Source organism: Metarhizium acridum (assembly GCF_019434415.1).
Source record: "Metarhizium acridum strain ARSEF 324 chromosome Unknown scaffold_356, whole genome shotgun sequence".
Taxonomy (NCBI): Eukaryota; Fungi; Ascomycota; class Sordariomycetes; order Hypocreales; family Clavicipitaceae; genus Metarhizium; species Metarhizium acridum.
In genome coordinates this window covers 1,199,930-1,218,866 of record NW_027094030.1, presented here as the reverse complement: position 1 = coordinate 1,218,866, position 18,937 = coordinate 1,199,930, and the positions used below count along the sequence as shown (strand labels likewise).

Here is an 18,937-nt window from a genome sequence, read left to right as displayed (position 1 = left end):
ATATCTTTTGCCTTTTCGCTCCATGGCCGAGTATGAGTGGAACGTGACAATGTTTGTAAAGGCCATGATACGGAATTCTAGACTGCGCGCCACAAGTCCGCTTTATATGACACGAGATCGTTTCCCTTTGTAAATTTCGTTAGTGCGCAATAGAAATCTCAGTTTTTCCATGAGATCAGGGTTTTGGGTCGAGTTGCGTGCTGCAGCGGCGCTGCTTCGGTGTTCTAGCCTTCCTTGGACCTTTTGGTGGAGAGGATCTTAGAGACGGTGAGGCTTCAAGTCTCTGCGTCTTGTCATATCGTTGGGCGATGAGACGTGTTAGCCAAGTTACAGGCCCGAGCTAACGAGGAGTAACACGCGAAGAGCCTTTTTCGGAATCCATAGCTTAAACCTTCGGCAACTCTTGCCATCCCATGATGCTATACCACCGTGCGAAATACCAAGTGACTACATAGATGAAAGCACAAGTCTAGGAACCCTAAGGCCTTTTAGGTACGCGATTACGTCCTATTGCAACGTCAAGGCCGAACCTGTCATGGTCACAAAACCCGTGACAATATTCGATATGTTTCTTTCGCGTTCCTTTATCGGCCGGTTATGGCCACCGTATGACCCAGTTCGCTCGGAAGTAACCTTGTTTCTGGGCACTACAGGCACCGTTTCGTGCCCTCAGTCGCACTACAGCTTGAGGCCTAGGCCCACATGCAGTTCTTCTTAGATCCATTCAAGGTGTCTAAGGGAGATGGCAGAGCAACCTCAAATCATATCCGAAGACGTTGGCCACTGATGTTACCCGAGAGAAATAAAGTATGGCGTGTTTTCTGTTCAAGACGCCACCGGAGGAATCCGCCGGTACTAAAAGCGACGAGTTTGGAAAAGCCTGATAGAGTCGGCGTCGTTACATTTTCTTTTCCCTTGTTACCCGCGGACTATTTTATACTCGACATGCCCCCCCGTCCCCGACAACTCTCGGGCATGGAGAAGAACCAGATGCATAGTTCCTGGTTTCGATCTTATTAATATCAAAAGCGACTGTACCTCTTTAACATGGCTTCACTTACAGTTGATGCGGTGCGTACCAGCACCCCGTTCTTTTCAAGAACGGTGCGGTCCCTGCTGCCGGTGGCTGGGAACTCTATTCAACCTACCCACAAAACAACCATGCCGCCAGGTTTTTCGGCCGCCGTAGGGCAGCTAGAAACATTTGTCCTGCCTGAAAGACTGTCGGGGTCGCTCTCTGACAGGGCCATGGCCAAGGCCATGGTGAGAGCCTGGAGACGGCATGGTATTCTGCAAATTGCCATGTCGCCGTCACAACAACAAATATATGCCCAAGCCAATGCCGCCAGTAGAGACTTTTTCAAGGCAAAACCGCCGCAGAAGCAAGCCTGTGTGAACGACTGTAGTTATGCGGGCTATGTTGCCTCTGGAGAAGAAATTACTGCGGGCATTGCCGACTATTCGGAGATTTTCACCGTAACAAAGGACCTACACCCAAAGGACCCCAGAGTTTTGGAGAAGTGGCCATGTCATGGCTCATGTCCCTGGTTGGACAAGCGTATGAAGAGCCCTATGCTCAACTACATGGCAGACATGGGGTCCAGCGGCGACAAGGTCCTCCGGCTAATCGAGCTGGGGCTTGATGTGCCGCAGGGATCCTTGACCAAGTACACCCAGGACGGGTGGCACCACATGCGAGTTCTCAGGTACGTAGTAGACACGGTTCGAACTGCATTCACAACAGGTGTCATGATACTGAAGCTTTCATTTTCTCGGCATCAGGTTCCCTGCGAGACACCGAACCAATGGGAAAGGCAAGGCTGGTCGTGGTATTGGATCTCATACGGACTATGGTTTGCTAGTAATAGCAGCTCAAGACGAGGTTGGGGGTATGGATACGGCTTCTCCGAGTCTAAATGAAGAAATAGGCCCCGCTAACTACCATCTCACCAGGTCTTTTTGTGCGGCCTCCCCAGCAAGGCGAATCGTTTGCGAACTGGAAGCAAAGTGTAGCTGGGATGAAGGAAGATGAGCCAGGTTGGTTGTATGTGCCACCGACTCCGGGCGTATTCACTGCATTTCCTGGTAAGTCATGATCGTGGTTTCGATGAGATCTCTGCCCTCGTGGCTCTCGGCTAACCGAGGGCATGTATAGGGGACATGATGCAATACATGACCAACAGCTTTCTCCAGTCCACACCTCACAAGGTCGGTCTGAATGTTCGTGAGCGCTTTGCGTTTGCCTATTTTCACGAGCCGAACTTTCGGGCTGTCGTCAAACCGCTGCCTGGATACAATGCTTCCCAGGAGCCGGTTGATGGTATTCACTACGGAACACACTTCACAAATATGGCCCTGCGGAATTACCCGACCCGCATGGCAACGAAAAAGTTGCTAGAGGAAGGGCGTTACGCAATGCTAAGTAAGGAAGAACTTCGAGACGAAATGGTATGATGGGTTCCAAAGACAAAGGAGAAAGCAGTTTCCGTCGGGTATCTCACATGGCTTGATGTTGCGCCTTCATATAAACTCTGCAAATGGGGAATCCTGGGTAAGATGTTGTTGGCTGAAGCAGCGACGCGGGTGGGGAACGTTTTAAGTCTCGTGTCCCTGACCTGTATTATGTCTTATTAATAAGTCGCATAGACTAGGCGTTCTGCCAATCTGGCCCGGTTTACTAAGGGTAGACTGTCTCAACATTCGAAGACGACAGCCCAGCAATGCTAGTAGTAGTTTATGACAGATGACAATGAGCACTACAAAGAGCTGCGCCACACAAGGCCACGCGGTGGCACCATTTCTGCGTATCTCGGTGCGAGGTTCGAGGCCCTGTGTCCAAATGTTATCTGCTGCCTCGTCGAGATCGGGTCCGTGGACTTTTCAATTCAGAGAGCAGAATTAATTATAAGAGAACATGGGTCGACTGGCTGGATACGCTCGTGGCTCAGACACTGTCAATATCGAAGAGTAAGAAGTACCCCTAGGTAGTAACTGCTCAGTTCCCCATCCTCTGGGTCAATCACATTGGACCGCCTGATTGTATGCGGAAAACTCCGTGCTCCATAGTTGAGTATGCACCTCTGAACCGTTCCAAATTGTCAGAGGTGGGGTGAACGATGGCGTTGGATGTTGTAATGGCCACAATGTACAGGCGATTAACGTATTAGCCATGGCAAAAAAAAAAACACATGCCTGCCTATTATGATTGTTTACCAGGCTCAATATTGCTCAATATGGCATGGCCGACTGTGATGGGTCGAAGGGTTAAAGAGCTGCTACCAGACCCGCTCCAATCATCGACAAAGCGGTAACTGAGAGTTCTGCCACCCGGGGGGCTTCAAATTACTCTATACCAACTGGTATTTCGGCCCAGCACTCTGCCAGCAGCTGTTCGATGACCATGACGATGGACTCGATGCCATTTCTGAAGTGGATGCCTTAGGGATGGAGCAGGCCAGCATCAAAAGCGAGGTGGGGGGAAGCACTGAGACAGAATTGAACTGCTGCGTACTCTGCAATATACTCGTAGGATGTAATGGAAGCCATGATGCCATCCCAGGCATTCTATTCGCCCACGATCTGGATGGTGGTAGAGCTTCGTGGCTGAGCAATGAATGGGGTGGGCGTGGCCGGGCCCTTTTGTTTCGCCTGTGGTTGAATTATTAGTAACATGTTGACTATGGAGTACGCAGTGCTATAGTTACTTTGATAAGTAGTTATACGCAGTACGCACATACGTCGTGCTCACGAAAAGATGAACTGACTGGTCGAGAGGCATGACATGGGTGGAGGGCGAAGGGCAATTTCAAGCGAATAAGGACAGACTAAGGAGCTTTGGTAAAACTTGCTAGCCTTGACCGCCTGCTTCATCTGGGAGTGACTATCGGCCGATTTGCGGCAAAAATCGCATCGAGCTGCCCAACTAACTCTCAGTGTGAGGATTTTTTTTCTCCCCCTTTCTGTCGCATATTAGCAATTTCGGCATCAGGCATGTCCGCGCCCCGATAAGGGGAAGCCGTCTGGTCTTGGGTGGATTTGGCACAGGCTGCATCCTGCTGCAGGTTCAAAAGGGTCAAGTCCATGTCGCATGACATGATTGTGATCAATTGATACCAAGCCCTGGCCCAGCCACGCAGCACTCCATACACTGTGGGCTTGGAATCATGGCCAATGGATCGTTAATTCGTGAACATGCTCACCTAGTCTGTTGCGTTGTGTTTGAAGCGTGTTGAAGCCAACGTCGTAATAATGTGCCAAGTGCATCACCGATGTGCAGTGTCCATTCAATGTTGGTGCTTGTGCCGCTGTTTCTTCCCCGAGTTTAATGAAAGCACTGCCCCAACCCATCTACGGTGGGCGTGCCCAGGTACTCCGTGCTCCGTAGTTGTACTGTAAGCCGCCTACTCCGGGCTCCGTGCTCCTAACAGGCGCCCCCGACCAATCTCTAGCCTGAGTTGTGCGGACAGGGACTCATAAAGTTGCTGGACCAGTCCAGTCCATTCGACATTCATTTCCTTGGTCATCACCTTGGCTTCTAATCCCCCGTCAGTCACTCTTATTCACCTCTTCCACGCTCAACACGTTCAACCATCGGCGTGCAGCCCTTTGTTGTTGCTGTGTTGTGGTCTGCTGCCAATTGGCTCATCCGTTGCTATTGTTCTCTGCCTCCTCTATTCAGGGTCCAGCTTTCTCCCGTACTTCGCGCACCTGCATTGGCCCCGCGCTCCCTCCTTTTACCACCACAATAGATTTTTTTGGTCCGCCACCACATCATCCGCAATCGTCAATCCAAGCCGACAGCAACACGTCCTCCTCCATCCTTGTCGTGCCGTCGGCGGCTGACCTGCCTCCGATCGAGGTAAGTAAATACCACTGTATTTCCTTGCTCGGGTTCGTTTGGACTTGTCAAATATTCTCCATTAAGCGAATACCCAGCAAGCTTCCAGTCCCAGCCCGTCATCACTTCTCGCTCAAATGCCCGTGTCCGTCGGTGTTCCATCATGTCCACTTCGACTCTTGTTATTCGCAGGATGACCCAGGGTCAACACCTGCTGGACCAACAAGACTCCCCGTCGTCAACGTCGTTTTCGTCTGCTTACAAAAAATCCTCGCTCTGTGTAGACCGAGCTGCTGCCGAGAATCCACCCAGGAACAAATGTCGTAAACCGAACCGCCGAGTCACCTTCTCCGACCACGTCGACATGATATCTTCTTCTTTTCTGCCTACTCGATTTCGAGGGGAGCCTGACTGCTCTCAGAGCTCAGCTGCCCCCTCCCGAATTGGCAAGAAGCTTGCGCCCCTGCTGCAGTTCCTGTCCAGAGTCGCATGTTCCCATCCCATCCACACCGTCGTCATTGTTGCCGTCCTAGCTAGCACGTCCTACGTCGGTTTAATCCAAGACAGTCTCTTCGAGGGCCCCGTGAGTCTGGGCAAAGCCGACTGGTCATCTCTGGTTGAAGGCAGTAGGGACCTCATAGCTGGCCCCGACACGCAGTGGAAATGGCAGAGTATCGAACAAGACGTTGCCTCTGTGGCTGACGCCAACCATTTGGCGCTTCTCACCTTTGTCTTCCCCGATACCTCCTCGACCGATTCCTCCAGCTCTGCTCCTCGATCCCATGTCGTTCCCACGCCTCAGAACCTCTCGATTACACCTCTCCCTGTTACCGAGAACTCGTTCAACACTTACACCTTGGACAGCATCCTCGCCTACTCTGTTCCCAAGAAGCAGGCGCCGGAGTTTGTTTCAGCCGCAAAGGAGATTCCTGACGAACAAGCAGAAGAAATTGTTACTCGTCATGGCCGCGAAAAGAAAATGTGGATTATGAAGGCAGCCAAGGTCAACACCCGCAATACCATTGTCCAGTGGCTTAGCAACGCTTGGGTGGAATTCATCGATCTGCTCAAAAACGCCGAGACTCTTGATATTGTCATCATGGTCCTCGGATATCTCTCTATGCATCTAACCTTTGTGTCCCTCTTCCTCTCCATGCGACGGATGGGCTCCAATTTCTGGCTGGGCATGAGCACTCTTTTCTCGTCCGTCTTTGCCTTCCTCTTTGGCCTGGCTGTCACTACGAAGCTTGGAGTTCCTATTAGTGTCATTCTCTTGTCCGAGGGATTGCCATTCTTGGTTGTGACCATCGGCTTTGAGAAGAATATTGTTCTCACAAGAGCAGTTCTGAGTCATGCTGTCGAGCATCGCCGTACCCAAGCTCGCGATGTCGGGCCTGGCAAGAAGTCCGATGAACGAACTCAGTCTCAAAATGTCATTTCATATGCCATTCAGGCTGCTATCAAGGACAAGGGCTACGAGATTCTGCGTGACTATGCCATTGAAATAGCAATCCTCTCCATTGGTGCTGCTTCGGGGGTTCAGGGCGGTCTCCAACAGTTCTGCTTCCTGGCTGCCTGGATTTTGTTCTTTGATTGCATCTTGCTCTTCACCTTCTACACCGCCATTCTCAGCATCAAGCTTGAAATAAACCGCATCAAGCGGCACTACGATATGCGCATGGCCCTGGAGGCTGATGGCGTCAGCCGCCGTGTTGCCGAAAACGTGGCCAAGAGCAATGACGACTGGGCCCAGTCCAATAGCTCTGGATCTAAAGACACCACGTTGTTTGGCCGCATGAGGAGCAGCACCGTGCCCAAGTTCAAGGTGCTCATGATTTCGGGATTTGTTCTTATCAATGTCATCAATATTTGCACTATTCCTTTCCGTAGTGCAGCCTCCCTATCCACCCTGCGATCCTGGGCTGGCGGTCTTGGAGGAGTTGTTTCAACTCTACCAGTTGACCCCTACAAGGTCGCAAAGAATGGTTTGGACGCCATTTTGCGTGCTGCCCAAGCTAGTAATACGCCGACTCGCGTTACTATCCTGACCCCGATCAAGTACGAGCTAGAATATCCTTCAGTTCACTATGCTCTGTCGTCGTCATTGGGCGAGAGCGGCCTCGGTTCTAATGGTTCTTCAGTTCAGTTTGACAACTATGGCGTCGGAGGCCGCATGGTTGGTAGTCTCCTGAAGAGTCTTGAAGACCCTGTGTTGTCAAAGTGGATCGTGGTGGCCCTGGCACTGAGTGTCGGCCTCAACGGGTATCTCTTCAACGTGGCCAGATGGAGCATCAAGGACCCCAATTTGCCCGATCACAGTATTGACCGCAAGGAACTTGCCCGAGCTCAGCGATTCAATGACACGGAGTCTGCCACTCTGCCACTTGGAGAATATGTGCCCCCTACACCCATGCGTACCGAACCTGCGACCCCTGCCTTGACCCATGATGAAGGTGATGGCCTCCAGATGCGCAAGGTCAAGCCTGCAAGGTCCCAGTCTCAGTCAGAGCATCGATCAATTGAAGAGTTGGAGAAACTCATTGCTGAGAAACGAACCCACGAGCTCAATGATGAAGAAGTTGTCACCATGTCCATGCGTGGCAAGATCCCAGGTTATGCTCTTGAAAAGGCATTGAGGGACTTCACCCGTGCCGTCAAGATCCGACGGACCATTATCTCCCGCACCAAGGCTACCTCGGGGCTCACCAACGGATTAGATTCGTCTTTACTGCCTTTCGAGCACTACAACTGGGAGCGAGTCTTTGGAGCCTGCTGTGAAAACGTTATTGGTTACTTGCCCCTCCCTGTAGGTGTTGCCGGCCCTCTAGTTATTGATGGCCAGAGCTATTTTATTCCCATGGCTACGACAGAAGGTGTTCTAGTTGCTAGTACGAGCCGTGGATGCAAGGCTATCAACTCTGGTGGCGGTGCCATTACTGTACTCACTAGCGATGGCATGACCCGTGGTCCTTGTGTTAGCTTTGAAACCCTCGAGCGGGCTGGTGCCGCCAAACTCTGGCTGGATTCTGAGGTTGGCCAGAAGACAATGAAGGATGCGTTTGACTCAACGAGTCGTTTTGCTCGACTGCAACACATGAAGACTGCCTTGGCCGGAACAAACTTGTATATTCGATTTAAAACCACTACCGGCGACGCCATGGGCATGAATATGATTTCCAAGGGTGTTGAACACGCACTTAATGTCATGTCTACTGAGGGTGGATTTGATGACATGAATATTGTCACAGTGTCTGGCAACTTTTGCATTGATAAGAAGCCGGCTGCCATGAACTGGATCGACGGTCGCGGCAAGGGGATTGTTGCCGAGGCCATCATTCCGGCCGACATTGTCAAGTCTGTCTTGAAGAGTGATGTCGATGCTTTGGTTGAGCTTAATGTTGCTAAGAACCTGATCGGATCTGCCATGGCTGGTTCCATTGGTGGTTTCAACGCGCACGCTGCTAATATTGTCGCTGCAATCTTCCTTGCCACTGGCCAAGACCCTGCACAAGTGGTGGAGAGTGCCAACTGTATTACGACAATGAAGAAGTGAGTATTCAAACTCAAAAAATTTGTCGTGTTTTCTTTCTAACCTGTATATTCTTCTAGTCTTCACGGGTCCCTCCAGATCGCTGTTTCCATGCCCTCGCTCGAAGTCGGCACCCTGGGCGGCGGCACCATCCTGGAGCCTCAGAGTGCTATGCTCGACATGCTCGGTGTCAGGGGATCACACCCAACAAACCCCGGTGACAATGCCCGACGACTTGCACGAATCATCGGTGCCGCGGTCTTGGCCGGTGAACTGTCCCTTTGCAGCGCACTCCAGGCTGGTCACCTTGTCAAGGCGCACATGCAGCACAACAGAAGCGCTGCCCCCTCGAGAACCGGCACGCCTGCTCCTCCTCCCATGACCCCTGTTTCCCTAGCTATGACAAATGCTCAGGACAAGTCCAAGAGCGCTGCTGCCATACAGAGGTCGAAGCGATGATTGCAAATTTTCGCCCATTGGCCACCAGAGGAGATCTCTAAGCGAGGCCTGATATGGTGCAAAAATGGGCATCATCAACATGGTGTTGGCAGGAGTTTAATATTTCGCATCTTGGGAGTTTTTTTGTTTTCTTGCGACAGGCACAAAGCAGGCTCAAAGAGTAGAAAGGCACCAACATAGAAATACGTACATACATATATATAATGCCGAGTGGTGATGGACATCTTCTGGGGGGCCATTGTAATCTTTCTTGTAAGACGTCAACTAGTTGAATCCAAACCAAAGCGACCGCATTTTGCTTTCTATTTTCCCCATAGCGCCTTTACTCTTGCAACGTCGTCCCCATGAATAGAAATCATCCCAACTCCCTTTGCCACGATCCCCTCCCGGCATGTCTCCCAGGCATCGGGCATGACGGGCTTCGTCGCCTCTTCCACGATATAAGTCTCGTACCCCTCGGCAACAGCATCTTCGGCCGTCGCCTTGACACAAAAGTCGGCCGCCAATCCGACGACGTAGACGTGCGTTACGTGCTCCTCCTTCAACCTCTTGGCCAACCCACTGTCACTTACATGAAGGGGATCATAAAACGCAGAGTACATCTCCACGCGGTCATCCTGCCCCTTGTCGAGGACTTGGTGGACCTGCGAGAGGTCCAGCTCGGGAACGAGCTGGGCCCCGGGTGTGCCTTGGACGCAGTGAACGGGCCAGAGGGTCGTCGTGTACGACTGAGACGGGTCCGAGGGGTGGCGTATCGTCGCGCGGGACGTGAAGGGTTCCGAGGACGGGTGGTTGCTCGCAAAGGAGACGTGGGTGCGGGGATGCCAGTCGCGGGTGGCGATTTTGAGGGGGAACGGGAGCGCGAGGAGCGTGTTGACGGCGTGTGCGATGGTGCGGCCTGCGGGGACGGCTAGGCTGCCGTTCTGCGAGCGGTCAGATTGTCAATGTTGCCATTGCTTGGGCTGGGGGGCGACCAACGGGCGGGCAGAAGTCTTCTTGGAAGTCGACTATGATGAGGGCGGGTTTGAATTGTTTCCCGGCCATGGTTGTTGGGGAACTGGGTGTGAGGGGCAATTGCCGAGCTGAAGTGAGTGGCGATGGGGTGAGTTTTTATGTGACTCGAGGTGCGGGGGTTCGTGGAGAGCTGTGTATATCTTGATTGCACTTTTAATCTTGTCAGTCTGGGGTCTCGATTTGGTGAAATATAAAGGTGTATTAGTGAGTGGTTGGACGCTTTTATCTCATGGGTGAAACTGAGAGAGAGGCAATTTCAAGGAGCTCTGGTGGGGTTTATGAGACATGGACGAGATTTCTGTAGGAATCAGTGTAGACAGAAGCCCGCTACTCAAAATGTTCAAGTTGGGGTTTTCTTTATTGGCTGAAACTACATACATCTTACTTAGCAAATCATCCGATATGAAATTTTAAGAATAGTTCGAATTACACCGCATATCAGCAACAGCCTAAACAAACAGATCCATCACAAAATCCACCTCTCAGAAATAAGCGTCGACAACAAGTCGTGTCTGTTGCCACATCATTGCCGCAGAATACTGCGGAACGTAAACCGGCAGGGCCATCAGTCGATTGAAAATCTTGGCCTGTCACCACGGTCGCTTTCTGCATCTGTTCCCTCTTCATGGAGTTGAGTTCGTCGAAGCACATAAGAAATGTTGGTGAGACCTTGGGCACGAGCCAAAACGTCCTCTACAGCCGAACGAGGGACCGACTGAGGGTATTTTTGATGCAAGTGAGTAACCACGTCGATGAAGAAATGCTGGCAGTTGTTGGTCAAGGCATTGTACCATTTTCCATTGAAAACCTCCTCGGCGGCCCAACGCAGTTGAGACTGGGTGGCAAAGGCATTGGCGATGGGGAAGGCAGACCTCAAGCCATCGCTTCGGAGCAGGGGGAAGTGGTGCCATCTGAGCGTGTACTTTTCCACTTGCCAGTGCGATTGGGTCGGCGAATGGGTGGGCGAATGACTCCGGGATTGGTTCCGCCGCTGTCTTGCTTTTATACTCCAACGTGGACCAGAACGCCGTCGGTACGTGCAGGAGCGTACGGAATGAACAGAGCCAGTGAGCTGTTCGTTCGCCCTCAAAGGCAACTCTGTACAGAGGAAGAGGGCCGTGGTACACCGCATGGGATGTTGAAGTCGAGGAAAGGGCCGGCATGTTGATAAGAGAAGGCACAAGAGACTGTGGTCCTGAAATACGAAACACACAGGGACAAAATACGCTTTTCGAATACGCGTTGCCTTATGACCGGTGACTAGGAATGGTTCGTGGATTTAAAGATATCGATTGATTCGTGATTCTGCTCCGAGAGTGGCCCAGGGTTTTATACATTTCTGTTCCGTCAAGTTGCTAGCTGTGTTGACGACAACAAACCGGCACACAGCAAACGGGCATGCCTGGCCGTGTACCAACCAGGCTCAGGATGCACGGGTGGCACTGGAAGACAGGCCATGCTGGTGGTCATATTGTACGGCGTTTATGCGACCATGTTTCAAGGCCTTTTGCTGTTGGTTCCGGGAGACGTTTAGATTTGCCAACTCAACGGGGCTTGGTGCGTACTGTGGTATTCTTGTCTCGTCATCTGCGGCAGCAATGCTTTCGTGGAGACTCAGCATCCTGCTTACAGTCGAGGGCCGCGGTCTACATGAACCTGGCGGCAAATAGATGGAAAGCGGCTCAGACTGAGCCTCACCGTATATGGAGCTACCGCCGTCGTCATCAGAGCTCACTGAGCAAAGCATCAAATCAACCCGTAATTGAACACATGCAGGGGGATGGTTCAGGCGACGTCAAATGTCGACATGGGTCAGCACTTAATCCCAACGGCAGAGGAGCCACGTGACAGCTGCCAAAGTGTCAACTTTGGTCGTCCGTCTCCTTGTGAAGCCGCCCAAGCTGTGCATCGTCTCGTCTCCCAACTACCCGCGAAATTCCGAGCGTTGAGAAGAATCTGGTTGCTGATTGAGGCGCATTGCCAGACCAACATGGCTGAGTCCACAGATGAAGATGTCGCCGCGGTCCGCAGCATCTCTTATCCAGATGCTGTCGACAAGAACCTCCCAGAACTCTATTACTTCATGGGCATACGCGTACTCGAACACACAACGTCAAACGGCGATGTACTCGCCCTCAAAGTCAAGAGTCATGATTCCCTGGCGCGCTCTGAAGCAGACATGATGCAGTTTGCTGCAACGCACGGCATCCTGGCGCCCAAAGTCCGCGGATGTTATGACATCGTGACCATGAAGCCCCAAAGGCCACTGGCACGCGTCTTGGTGGCCGAGAGGGTACCCGGAGAGTCATTGGACACCGTATGGGACGAGCTCAGCAAGTTGGAAAGGGAATCCATCAAGAAACAGCTACGTGAGCAGTTCGCCCTCATGAGAAGCTGCACCCAGCCGTACATTGGACGGGTTGACAAACAGCCCACGTACAATGTCTACGATCGACTGGAATACAACTTCATCGGCCCGTTTGAGGATGAAGAAGCCTTTGACACGTGGTGTTTGAATCGACTCGGGACGTCTGACTTCACAACGTGGAGAATGCGCCGGTTCCTTGAGAAGTCGCGCGCAAGGTCAAAGGCTGCCGGCACAGCAAACAGATTTGTCCTCACGCACGGCGACTTGTCACCGCGCAACGTCATGGTTGAGAATGGACGGGTGACTGGCATTGTGGATTGGGAGAGGAGCGGTTTCTTCCCGGAATATGCAGAGTACGCCTTTGCGTTGAAGCTCGGCCACGAGATTGAGAAGTGGTGGATTCCCGTCCTGAAGGAGCTGTTGGTGCCTTGCGAGAAGAAGAGGCTAAACTTGACAAAGATGGTGGAGTATCGAGGCTGGTAGCTGCGATTCGACAACTTGATGCTGCCATGGCGGTGATTTTTCTTTTTTCTTTTTTTTTCCTATTATTTTTTTTATATATTATATTTTCAGAGCAAGCAAGCGATAGGTTGCAGCAACTCCATCGACCAATGTACTTACTTGACCACGCCGGCGTCAGCCGATTATGTGAGGACGAGCGAAACGGCGACTCGTTCGTTCATGCTTCAATGTTGACATAATCAAATGGTCGCAAGCAGTTTCCCAGGACATGGAGTGTTGGTGCAACCCAAGATATCGACCCAGCTTATTGGTTCACGGCGATTATTGGTTTCGCTGCCGCCCGACGGCCCAGTCCATCGCATCAGATGATCAATGCGCAACGCATGTCACGGAACCGAGTCAAACTCGGGAACTCGGCCTCGTCGAAACTTGGTCGACGGTGAGGATAAATCCGTCGGACACAATGTGCTTCTCGTCCGACTCACTTGGCCCTCCTTGCATTCAGAATCCGCCAAAAGAGAACAAGATGACGATGAAAAAGCACGTCAGCAAATCGCCACAGCGTGCGAGCACAGCAGACGAAATCAAGTGAACCCACCACACTATACATGACGTCGAGGCATCATCGTACATGGCATCGCCGACGGCGACGTGCAGCATGCGTCTATCAATCCGGGCCCCTCTTAAATACCTGCCCTCCGGCCACCCTCTTCGCCACCTCAACATCGTCGACTTTTGGCGTATATACCTGAACGAGCGCTCGAGGCTTGGCTCTGTGCACTGAGATGGTTTCCTCAGCTTCACTCTTGCGCGGCATTTGTGAGAATGGATTCACAGGAGGACTGGGTGAGCGATGAGAGGGCCACGGAGGAAGCTGAAGTCGACTTGCTTGAGCCCGACGAGTGTGAGCCCGAGTCTGTTTACGTGACACTCCATCGGTATGACTGACCCCTCCCTTTTTCCCCCCTTTTCTCCCTCCAGTTGGATCATGATTAGCTAAATGTGCTGTTACAGAGTGAGACGCCTGGTTCTCGCCAGTATAGGTAGGCTCACTGTCCGGTGCTGTGGTGATATCGTCCCATCTCACACAACTTGGCAGATGATCCGTACACGCTGGACCACTTCCGCCAGCCAAATCTCAACGCACTCATTGTCAGACCCCTCGTCGACCGACTCTACGAAACGCAAAATATCTCCATTGGTAAGAGCCGTCCGTCTCATCGCCCAAGGAGAAAAAGAGAACTGAGATCCCCCTCCTCCTTCCAGTGTACTGCCTCCTCGCCAACCGCGTCTTCTTCCTCAAGTCCCAGTCCGGACTCGCCACACAAAGCGTCAACCGAGCCCGCTCCATCCTCTGCGAGCTCGTGGCGACCCGTGTCATTCGACGCTTCCACGAGGACAACCCCGGAAACGAGGGCCTCTTGCTCCTCGCGCAGATCCTCGTCGAGGGGTTTGATCCCTTCGACGGCGCGCCGTACGAGGTTGAGCGCGAGGGCCGCTACCTCCAATGGCCCATCCAACGGCGCGGCGGCCACGAGAGGAAGCTCACGGCGCTCGAGCTGGCCATTCTCTCCGAGAGCAAGGCCTTCATCAGCTCGGCCGCCTGCCAGCGACTCGTCGAGGCCGTCCACGTGGGCAAGGTCGTCTACACGCCGCTGTCGTTCATGGACATTCTCCCCGACCACTACAAACACCGCCCGATCCAGCTCTACGACCCGCGCGAGTCGCGTATCCTCAACCACCGGCGCCTCATCGTGCCGCGGATCCGCGCCCTCATCGAAATGGTGCAGTTCATGGTCCTCGTCCTGCTGTACGTCATGACCATGACGAACCAGCAGGCCGCCTTCAACCAGTGGGAGCTCGCCTTTGCCGTCTACACGGCGGGCTGGGTGCTGCAGGAGTTTGCGTCCGTCACCGAGCACGGCTGGGAGCTGCACTCGCAGAGCCTCTGGTCCTTCCTCGACGTCACCTTTGTCGCCATCTACGGCGCCTACGTGCTGGGCCGGGTGTACGACGTCTTGGCCGGCCGGCTGCCCAACGGCTACGGCCTGCACATGCTCTGCGTGGCGGCGCCCATCCTCCTCACGCGCATCGCCTTCAACGTCATGCCGCACAACATTGTCTTCATCTCGCTCCACGCCATGATGAAGGACTTTACGCTGCTGACCTTTCTCGCCGTGTGGTGCTTCCTGGGCTTCCTCCTCGCGCTGCTGTGGCTCTACGACGCCGACCGGGCGGACCAGACGTCGGCGACGGCGCCGCCTCCGTGGCCGACCGTCGGCAAATGGCTCCTCTGGATCTGGTTCGGCCTCGACGGCACGGGCATCGCCGAGTCGGTGCGCTTCAACATGGTCCTCGGCCCCGCGCTCATGATCGCCTTTGCCTTCCTCGGCAACACGCTCTTCCTGACCATCCTCGTGGCCATCCTGACAAACACCTTCTCGCACATTGTCGCCAACGAGGCCGCCGAGATTCGCTTCCGCCGCACCGTCCTCACCTTTGAGGGCGTCAAGAGCGACTCGCTCTTCGCCTACCCGCCGCCCTTCAACATGCTGGCCGTCCTCGCCGTGCTGCCGCTCAAGTTCCTCGTCTCGCCGCGCTTCTTCCACACCATCAACGTCGCCCTCATACGCGTGCTCAACGGGCCGCTCCTCGTGGCCATTAGCATCTTTGAGCGCCGACGCCTGTGGGCCGCCGAGAACAAGCGCCGCCGCCCTGCCGGCCTCTTCCGCTGGCGCTTCACGGGCTTCTCGCCCCACGGCGACATCCAGGCCGTCTTCACGGCGCCGCTGCCCGACGACGTCTCCACGCGCATCCATCTGCTCGACCCCGTCGACGACGTGCCCGTCTTGGAGGACGACGTCATGTCCACCTTGTCCGGGGACGTGTCGAGGTCGCGGCTGCGGCGGCCCAAGCTGTGGGCCGGCCGGAGGGAGTATCCGCGCGCGAGGCCGAGGAGGAGGTCGCCTTTGCGGTTTCAGGTGTGACCCGATGCTGTGTTTTATACGTGTACTTTTTTGTATTTATAGTTTTGGTTTGTCCTTGTATTTTGTTTCTGTTTTTTTTTTTTTTTTTTTTTTTTTTTGGTGGGGGGGTTTTCGGCTTCATGTAGCGGTGCGTAATAGAAAAGGGGATTTAGAAGAGCTGGATTTAGTAATGGGCGCACACGATAGTAGATGGACAGCCTTGTTTACAGCCTCGCATTCAGTTGCAACTTGCCATGAGACTTTGTCAATGTCATGATGGAAGAAATCAGTCTGGCAAAGCTTGTCCGCACCTCCCGGCTTCAAGGCCACGGGCATAGCCTCCACGAGAGTTGTCCAATTAGGCTTTTCAGCACACGTCCTCTTTCTTTAAACCGTTTGACCCCCCCCCCGGAGATGGGCAACTCTCGATAGCCAGAGACCACGGGCATACTCTGTCCGTGTGCTGAGAGCCGCAGCACCATGTCTGGATACATTGACTCCTCTTGCGAAATGCACGCTCGGCATGAGCTGGGCCTGGCAGCGCTCGGATTCACATCAACTACGCCGCCGGGCCCTGTGCTCGGGGATTTCAGAACCGACGACGGCCTCGTCATGGCGTCATTTATCCTGTCCGCCAACTGGGATAGGAACACCACACATGCGGGGACCAAGGCGCGTCCTTTATGGCGCTCGAGTCTCTCGGCCTGGCCTTGGACGTGGCCGTACTAGCCACTCCGGCCGTGTATGTGATGCGGTTACGTTCAATGCCGTCTAGCTGTCATTGTCGTCCTGAACGCGGAAATAATGTAGTTTTTGGCTCGTGCCCAGGAGCAAAAACAGGTCGCGGGTACTAATCACGTGGGAGCAGCGTGCTCGTAGTGTCTGCCTTTCGGATAAAGGCGCTGCACGGCGCGGATGCCCCCGACTTTGCTTCCTCCAGCAGCTACATGTCTTTGCTGTCGGCGTGGGCACCATGAGGGCATCATCTGTTGCGGGATCCCGGGTCTCCGGGCCGTCGTGGCCCGTCGGCAGCGCGGGAGACATGTCGACCAAGTAAGTGGTCCAAGGTGCACACATCTCTGCTTCTGCTGCCGGCCAAGAAGATGGCAATAGCGAAATTCACAAGTATGCGTGATTGGACCGTCCAAACTTGAAAGGACAGACAAGATGTGTAGGTCGACCTAGCGGCCAAGTTGGCAGCATATCGTGTCGCTGCCAAAAGTGGAGGAACATCGGGTATGGCAGGTTGATATTTCTGTCACATCAATGATGGCAAAAGAATACTAAATGCCCGGCATGGGAAAAGAAAAGGAAAAGGAAAAAAGGCTTCACTCTCTTAAGCGGCGGGGCTGCCACTAAAAAGGAAATTACAAAGGCAAAATTATAAAATTTATAAATGAGGTAAAAAAAAAAAAGTAGGGAACACGGGACCACCGTCTCAATCAAATTCATATAGGAAAAGCCCGATGCGGGGGTCGAACCCGCAACCTTGAGATTTCGTGTACTCTTAAGAGTCTCACGCTCTACCGATTGAGCTAACCGGGCCGGATCAGTTGAACTGTCCGGGTGCGTCCCGTCATCCGTGTCGGAGATGACGTCCTTATTACTCCTTAACAAGGCTTGTCACGATACGCAATCAGAAAGGGAAAAAGAAGATTGGCGAGTTGTGGACCAGGTGGGTGTGACTGCTGTCATGACTCGAGCAAGGTTTCGCCGCCGCTAGGGCAAAAAAAAAAGAAGGTTCAAATGTCTGGTGTGTGGGCGAGGAGGCCATGTAAGGGGGTGCCTCCCCTCCCGGAGACCGAGGGATGGACGGACGGGAGACAAGGTCGGCCTGAAGATGGATTAGGCTCTACCGAGTCGGGCGGGTATGCTTCCTATTCGTCGGCCATGTGATACATGCTTCTTCCATGTCCTACGGCATGTCGGGCGGGATGACTTGCGTTCTCCATGTGTGCCACCGCTCTACATACCCTGCCATGTTGCATCACTGGCATCGTCACTGAGGAGCACTTGATCAAGAGAACAGGCAAAATTCCCTACAAGAAGAGACCCAGTGTAGCTAAGACACAGTATCAAGATTCACCCCTCCATTTCTTTATCCCAGTGCAAAAATCTCATCGACTGAACAACCCCACACACGTATGGACGAGGAGATGCCTTGTCATCCTGTTACAACTATGAGCTTGATGCCCTTGCAGACTTTTCCATTGCAGTAGTGCGCTTACCATCGCCTGCCAGACGACGTGCTCTCTGATGCTTGTTCACTCGACCGTGCTTTGTCTTCATTGTGGCCGCCCTATTATACCCCCGCTTCCTTGTTAGCAAAAACGCTCGCTGCGTACAACCGCCTCAAGGACCGGCACTTTCTTACCGGTGGTACAGCTGGATGCTATTCGTGCCATCTCCTAGGCCAGCCAGCCCTGCTTCTTGTAACTGGCGGTGAAGGGATTCATAGCGAAGAGAATTTGGGGAAGGGGCATATGACGGGTCGAGCAGGGAAAGGCTAGAAGACTGGGATGATGACGATGATGATGAGGCGGCCGAAGGGGTCACGGACAATACAGACGCAGAGTCTAGCGATATGACTTCATTTTTTTCCATGCCACCCAAGCCATCCGTCGTCGTCGTGGCGGCTGCTTGATAGCCCCTCACGCTCGCCAATTCTGCATAGTCCACTTCGATATACTCCGAGTCAAAAAAGCCTGTGTTTGTTGCCCGGTCGGCGACTGCAACTGGTGAAGGACTATGTGTGTAGAGTTGCACCGCTTGTTGGCCAGCCTGGCGCTCTTCGGAGCTTGAGCATCGGCCTTGCCCAGGCATGCCTGCTATACACCGCTCCAGATCATTCTCATCATTGAGATACTCTTGGAGAGAAAATGGGACCGTAGGTGACGACTTAAGAACGTCAGGTCTAGGGGCCGCGAATGATGTTTCTACCCATAGGCTCTGTGTTCCGCTACCTCCAGAGAGAGGCCGCGTCTCCTGGGGACTCATGATTAACAGCGGGGACTTTGGACAGGCGTCACTCTGGTTTCTGCTATCGCGTCTTTCAACACCCGCTTTGGAGCTTCTGAGTTGTCATTGGAATTAGTCTTCCACTGCCACATTAAAAGCAAATTGTACGGATTGGCAACTTACACTTGGTCGTGATTGTTTCTACGGGACATACCATTGGCGCCAGAGCCCGCAACCATGTTAACTAAGATGGGAAATGGGATAATGAGGGGTGAGGATCCTATGACTAGAAAAAGGGGCTGGTAGCGGAGACGGTGTTGATGTGCGAGATGGTGAAGATGCTG

The 18,937-nt window shown here is 53.3% G+C and overlaps 8 protein-coding genes and 1 non-coding gene across 10 annotated transcripts; 5 read left to right on the top strand and 4 right to left on the bottom strand.

The window, feature by feature from the left end:
• Nucleotides 1-1,161: 1,161 nt before the first annotated feature.
• On the top strand, nt 1,162-3,871 carry J3458_015714 (uncharacterized protein; the record flags this gene model as incomplete). Of its 2 annotated transcripts, none has more annotated exons than XM_066120911.1 (2): nt 1,162-1,889; nt 1,954-3,871. In XM_066120911.1, the coding sequence occupies 2 exons, from the start codon at nt 1,162-1,164 to the stop codon at nt 2,030-2,032; spliced, it is 807 nt and encodes a 268-aa protein (XP_065974240.1). In that variant the 3' UTR covers nt 2,033-3,871. The 2 variants fall into 2 exon arrangements, with proteins under 2 accessions (XP_065974240.1, XP_065974241.1); XM_066120912.1 differs by having other exon boundaries at nt 1,162-2,551; nt 2,647-3,864.
• A 655-nt stretch (nt 3,872-4,526) lies between these two features.
• HMG1_1 (3-hydroxy-3-methylglutaryl-coenzyme A (HMG-CoA) reductase isozyme) lies at nt 4,527-8,825 on the top strand (the record flags this gene model as incomplete). Its single annotated transcript, XM_007810940.2, has 3 exons — nt 4,527-4,858; nt 5,122-8,386; nt 8,447-8,825. The coding sequence occupies exons 2-3, from the start codon at nt 5,202-5,204 to the stop codon at nt 8,823-8,825; spliced, it is 3,564 nt and encodes a 1,187-aa protein (XP_007809131.2). The 5' UTR covers nt 4,527-4,858; nt 5,122-5,201.
• Nucleotides 8,826-9,127: 302 nt separating this feature from the next.
• On the bottom strand, nt 9,128-9,869 carry PNC1_1 (NAD(+) salvage pathway protein; the record flags this gene model as incomplete). The annotated part of the gene is made up of 2 exons (XM_007810941.2): nt 9,128-9,748; nt 9,804-9,869. 2 exons carry the CDS (start codon nt 9,867-9,869, stop codon nt 9,128-9,130), a joined length of 687 nt encoding a protein of 228 aa, XP_007809132.1.
• A 1,393-nt stretch (nt 9,870-11,262) lies between these two features.
• On the bottom strand, nt 11,263-11,586 carry J3458_015711 (uncharacterized protein; the record flags this gene model as incomplete). Its single annotated transcript, XM_066120910.1, has 1 exon — nt 11,263-11,586. One exon carries the CDS (start codon nt 11,584-11,586, stop codon nt 11,263-11,265), a length of 324 nt encoding a protein of 107 aa, XP_065974239.1.
• Nucleotides 11,587-11,829: 243 nt separating this feature from the next.
• On the top strand, nt 11,830-12,690 carry J3458_015710 (uncharacterized protein; the record flags this gene model as incomplete). The annotated part of the gene is made up of 1 exon (XM_066120909.1): nt 11,830-12,690. One exon carries the CDS (start codon nt 11,830-11,832, stop codon nt 12,688-12,690), a length of 861 nt encoding a protein of 286 aa, XP_065974238.1.
• A 247-nt stretch (nt 12,691-12,937) lies between these two features.
• On the top strand, nt 12,938-13,261 carry J3458_015709 (uncharacterized protein; the record flags this gene model as incomplete). Its single annotated transcript, XM_066120908.1, has 1 exon — nt 12,938-13,261. The coding sequence occupies one exon, from the start codon at nt 12,938-12,940 to the stop codon at nt 13,259-13,261; it is 324 nt and encodes a 107-aa protein (XP_065974237.1).
• Nucleotides 13,262-14,333: 1,072 nt separating this feature from the next.
• Nucleotides 14,334-15,656, top strand: J3458_015708 (uncharacterized protein; the record flags this gene model as incomplete). The annotated part of the gene is made up of 1 exon (XM_066120907.1): nt 14,334-15,656. The coding sequence occupies one exon, from the start codon at nt 14,334-14,336 to the stop codon at nt 15,654-15,656; it is 1,323 nt and encodes a 440-aa protein (XP_065974236.1).
• A 1,439-nt stretch (nt 15,657-17,095) lies between these two features.
• On the bottom strand, nt 17,096-17,180 carry J3458_015707. Its single transcript has one exon. It is a non-coding gene; the product is annotated as a tRNA-Lys (tRNA).
• Nucleotides 17,181-18,005: 825 nt separating this feature from the next.
• J3458_015706 (uncharacterized protein) lies at nt 18,006-18,832 on the bottom strand (the record flags this gene model as incomplete). Its single annotated transcript, XM_066120906.1, has 2 exons — nt 18,006-18,708; nt 18,777-18,832. The coding sequence occupies 2 exons, from the start codon at nt 18,830-18,832 to the stop codon at nt 18,006-18,008; spliced, it is 759 nt and encodes a 252-aa protein (XP_065974235.1).
• Nucleotides 18,833-18,937: the final 105 nt, after the last annotated feature.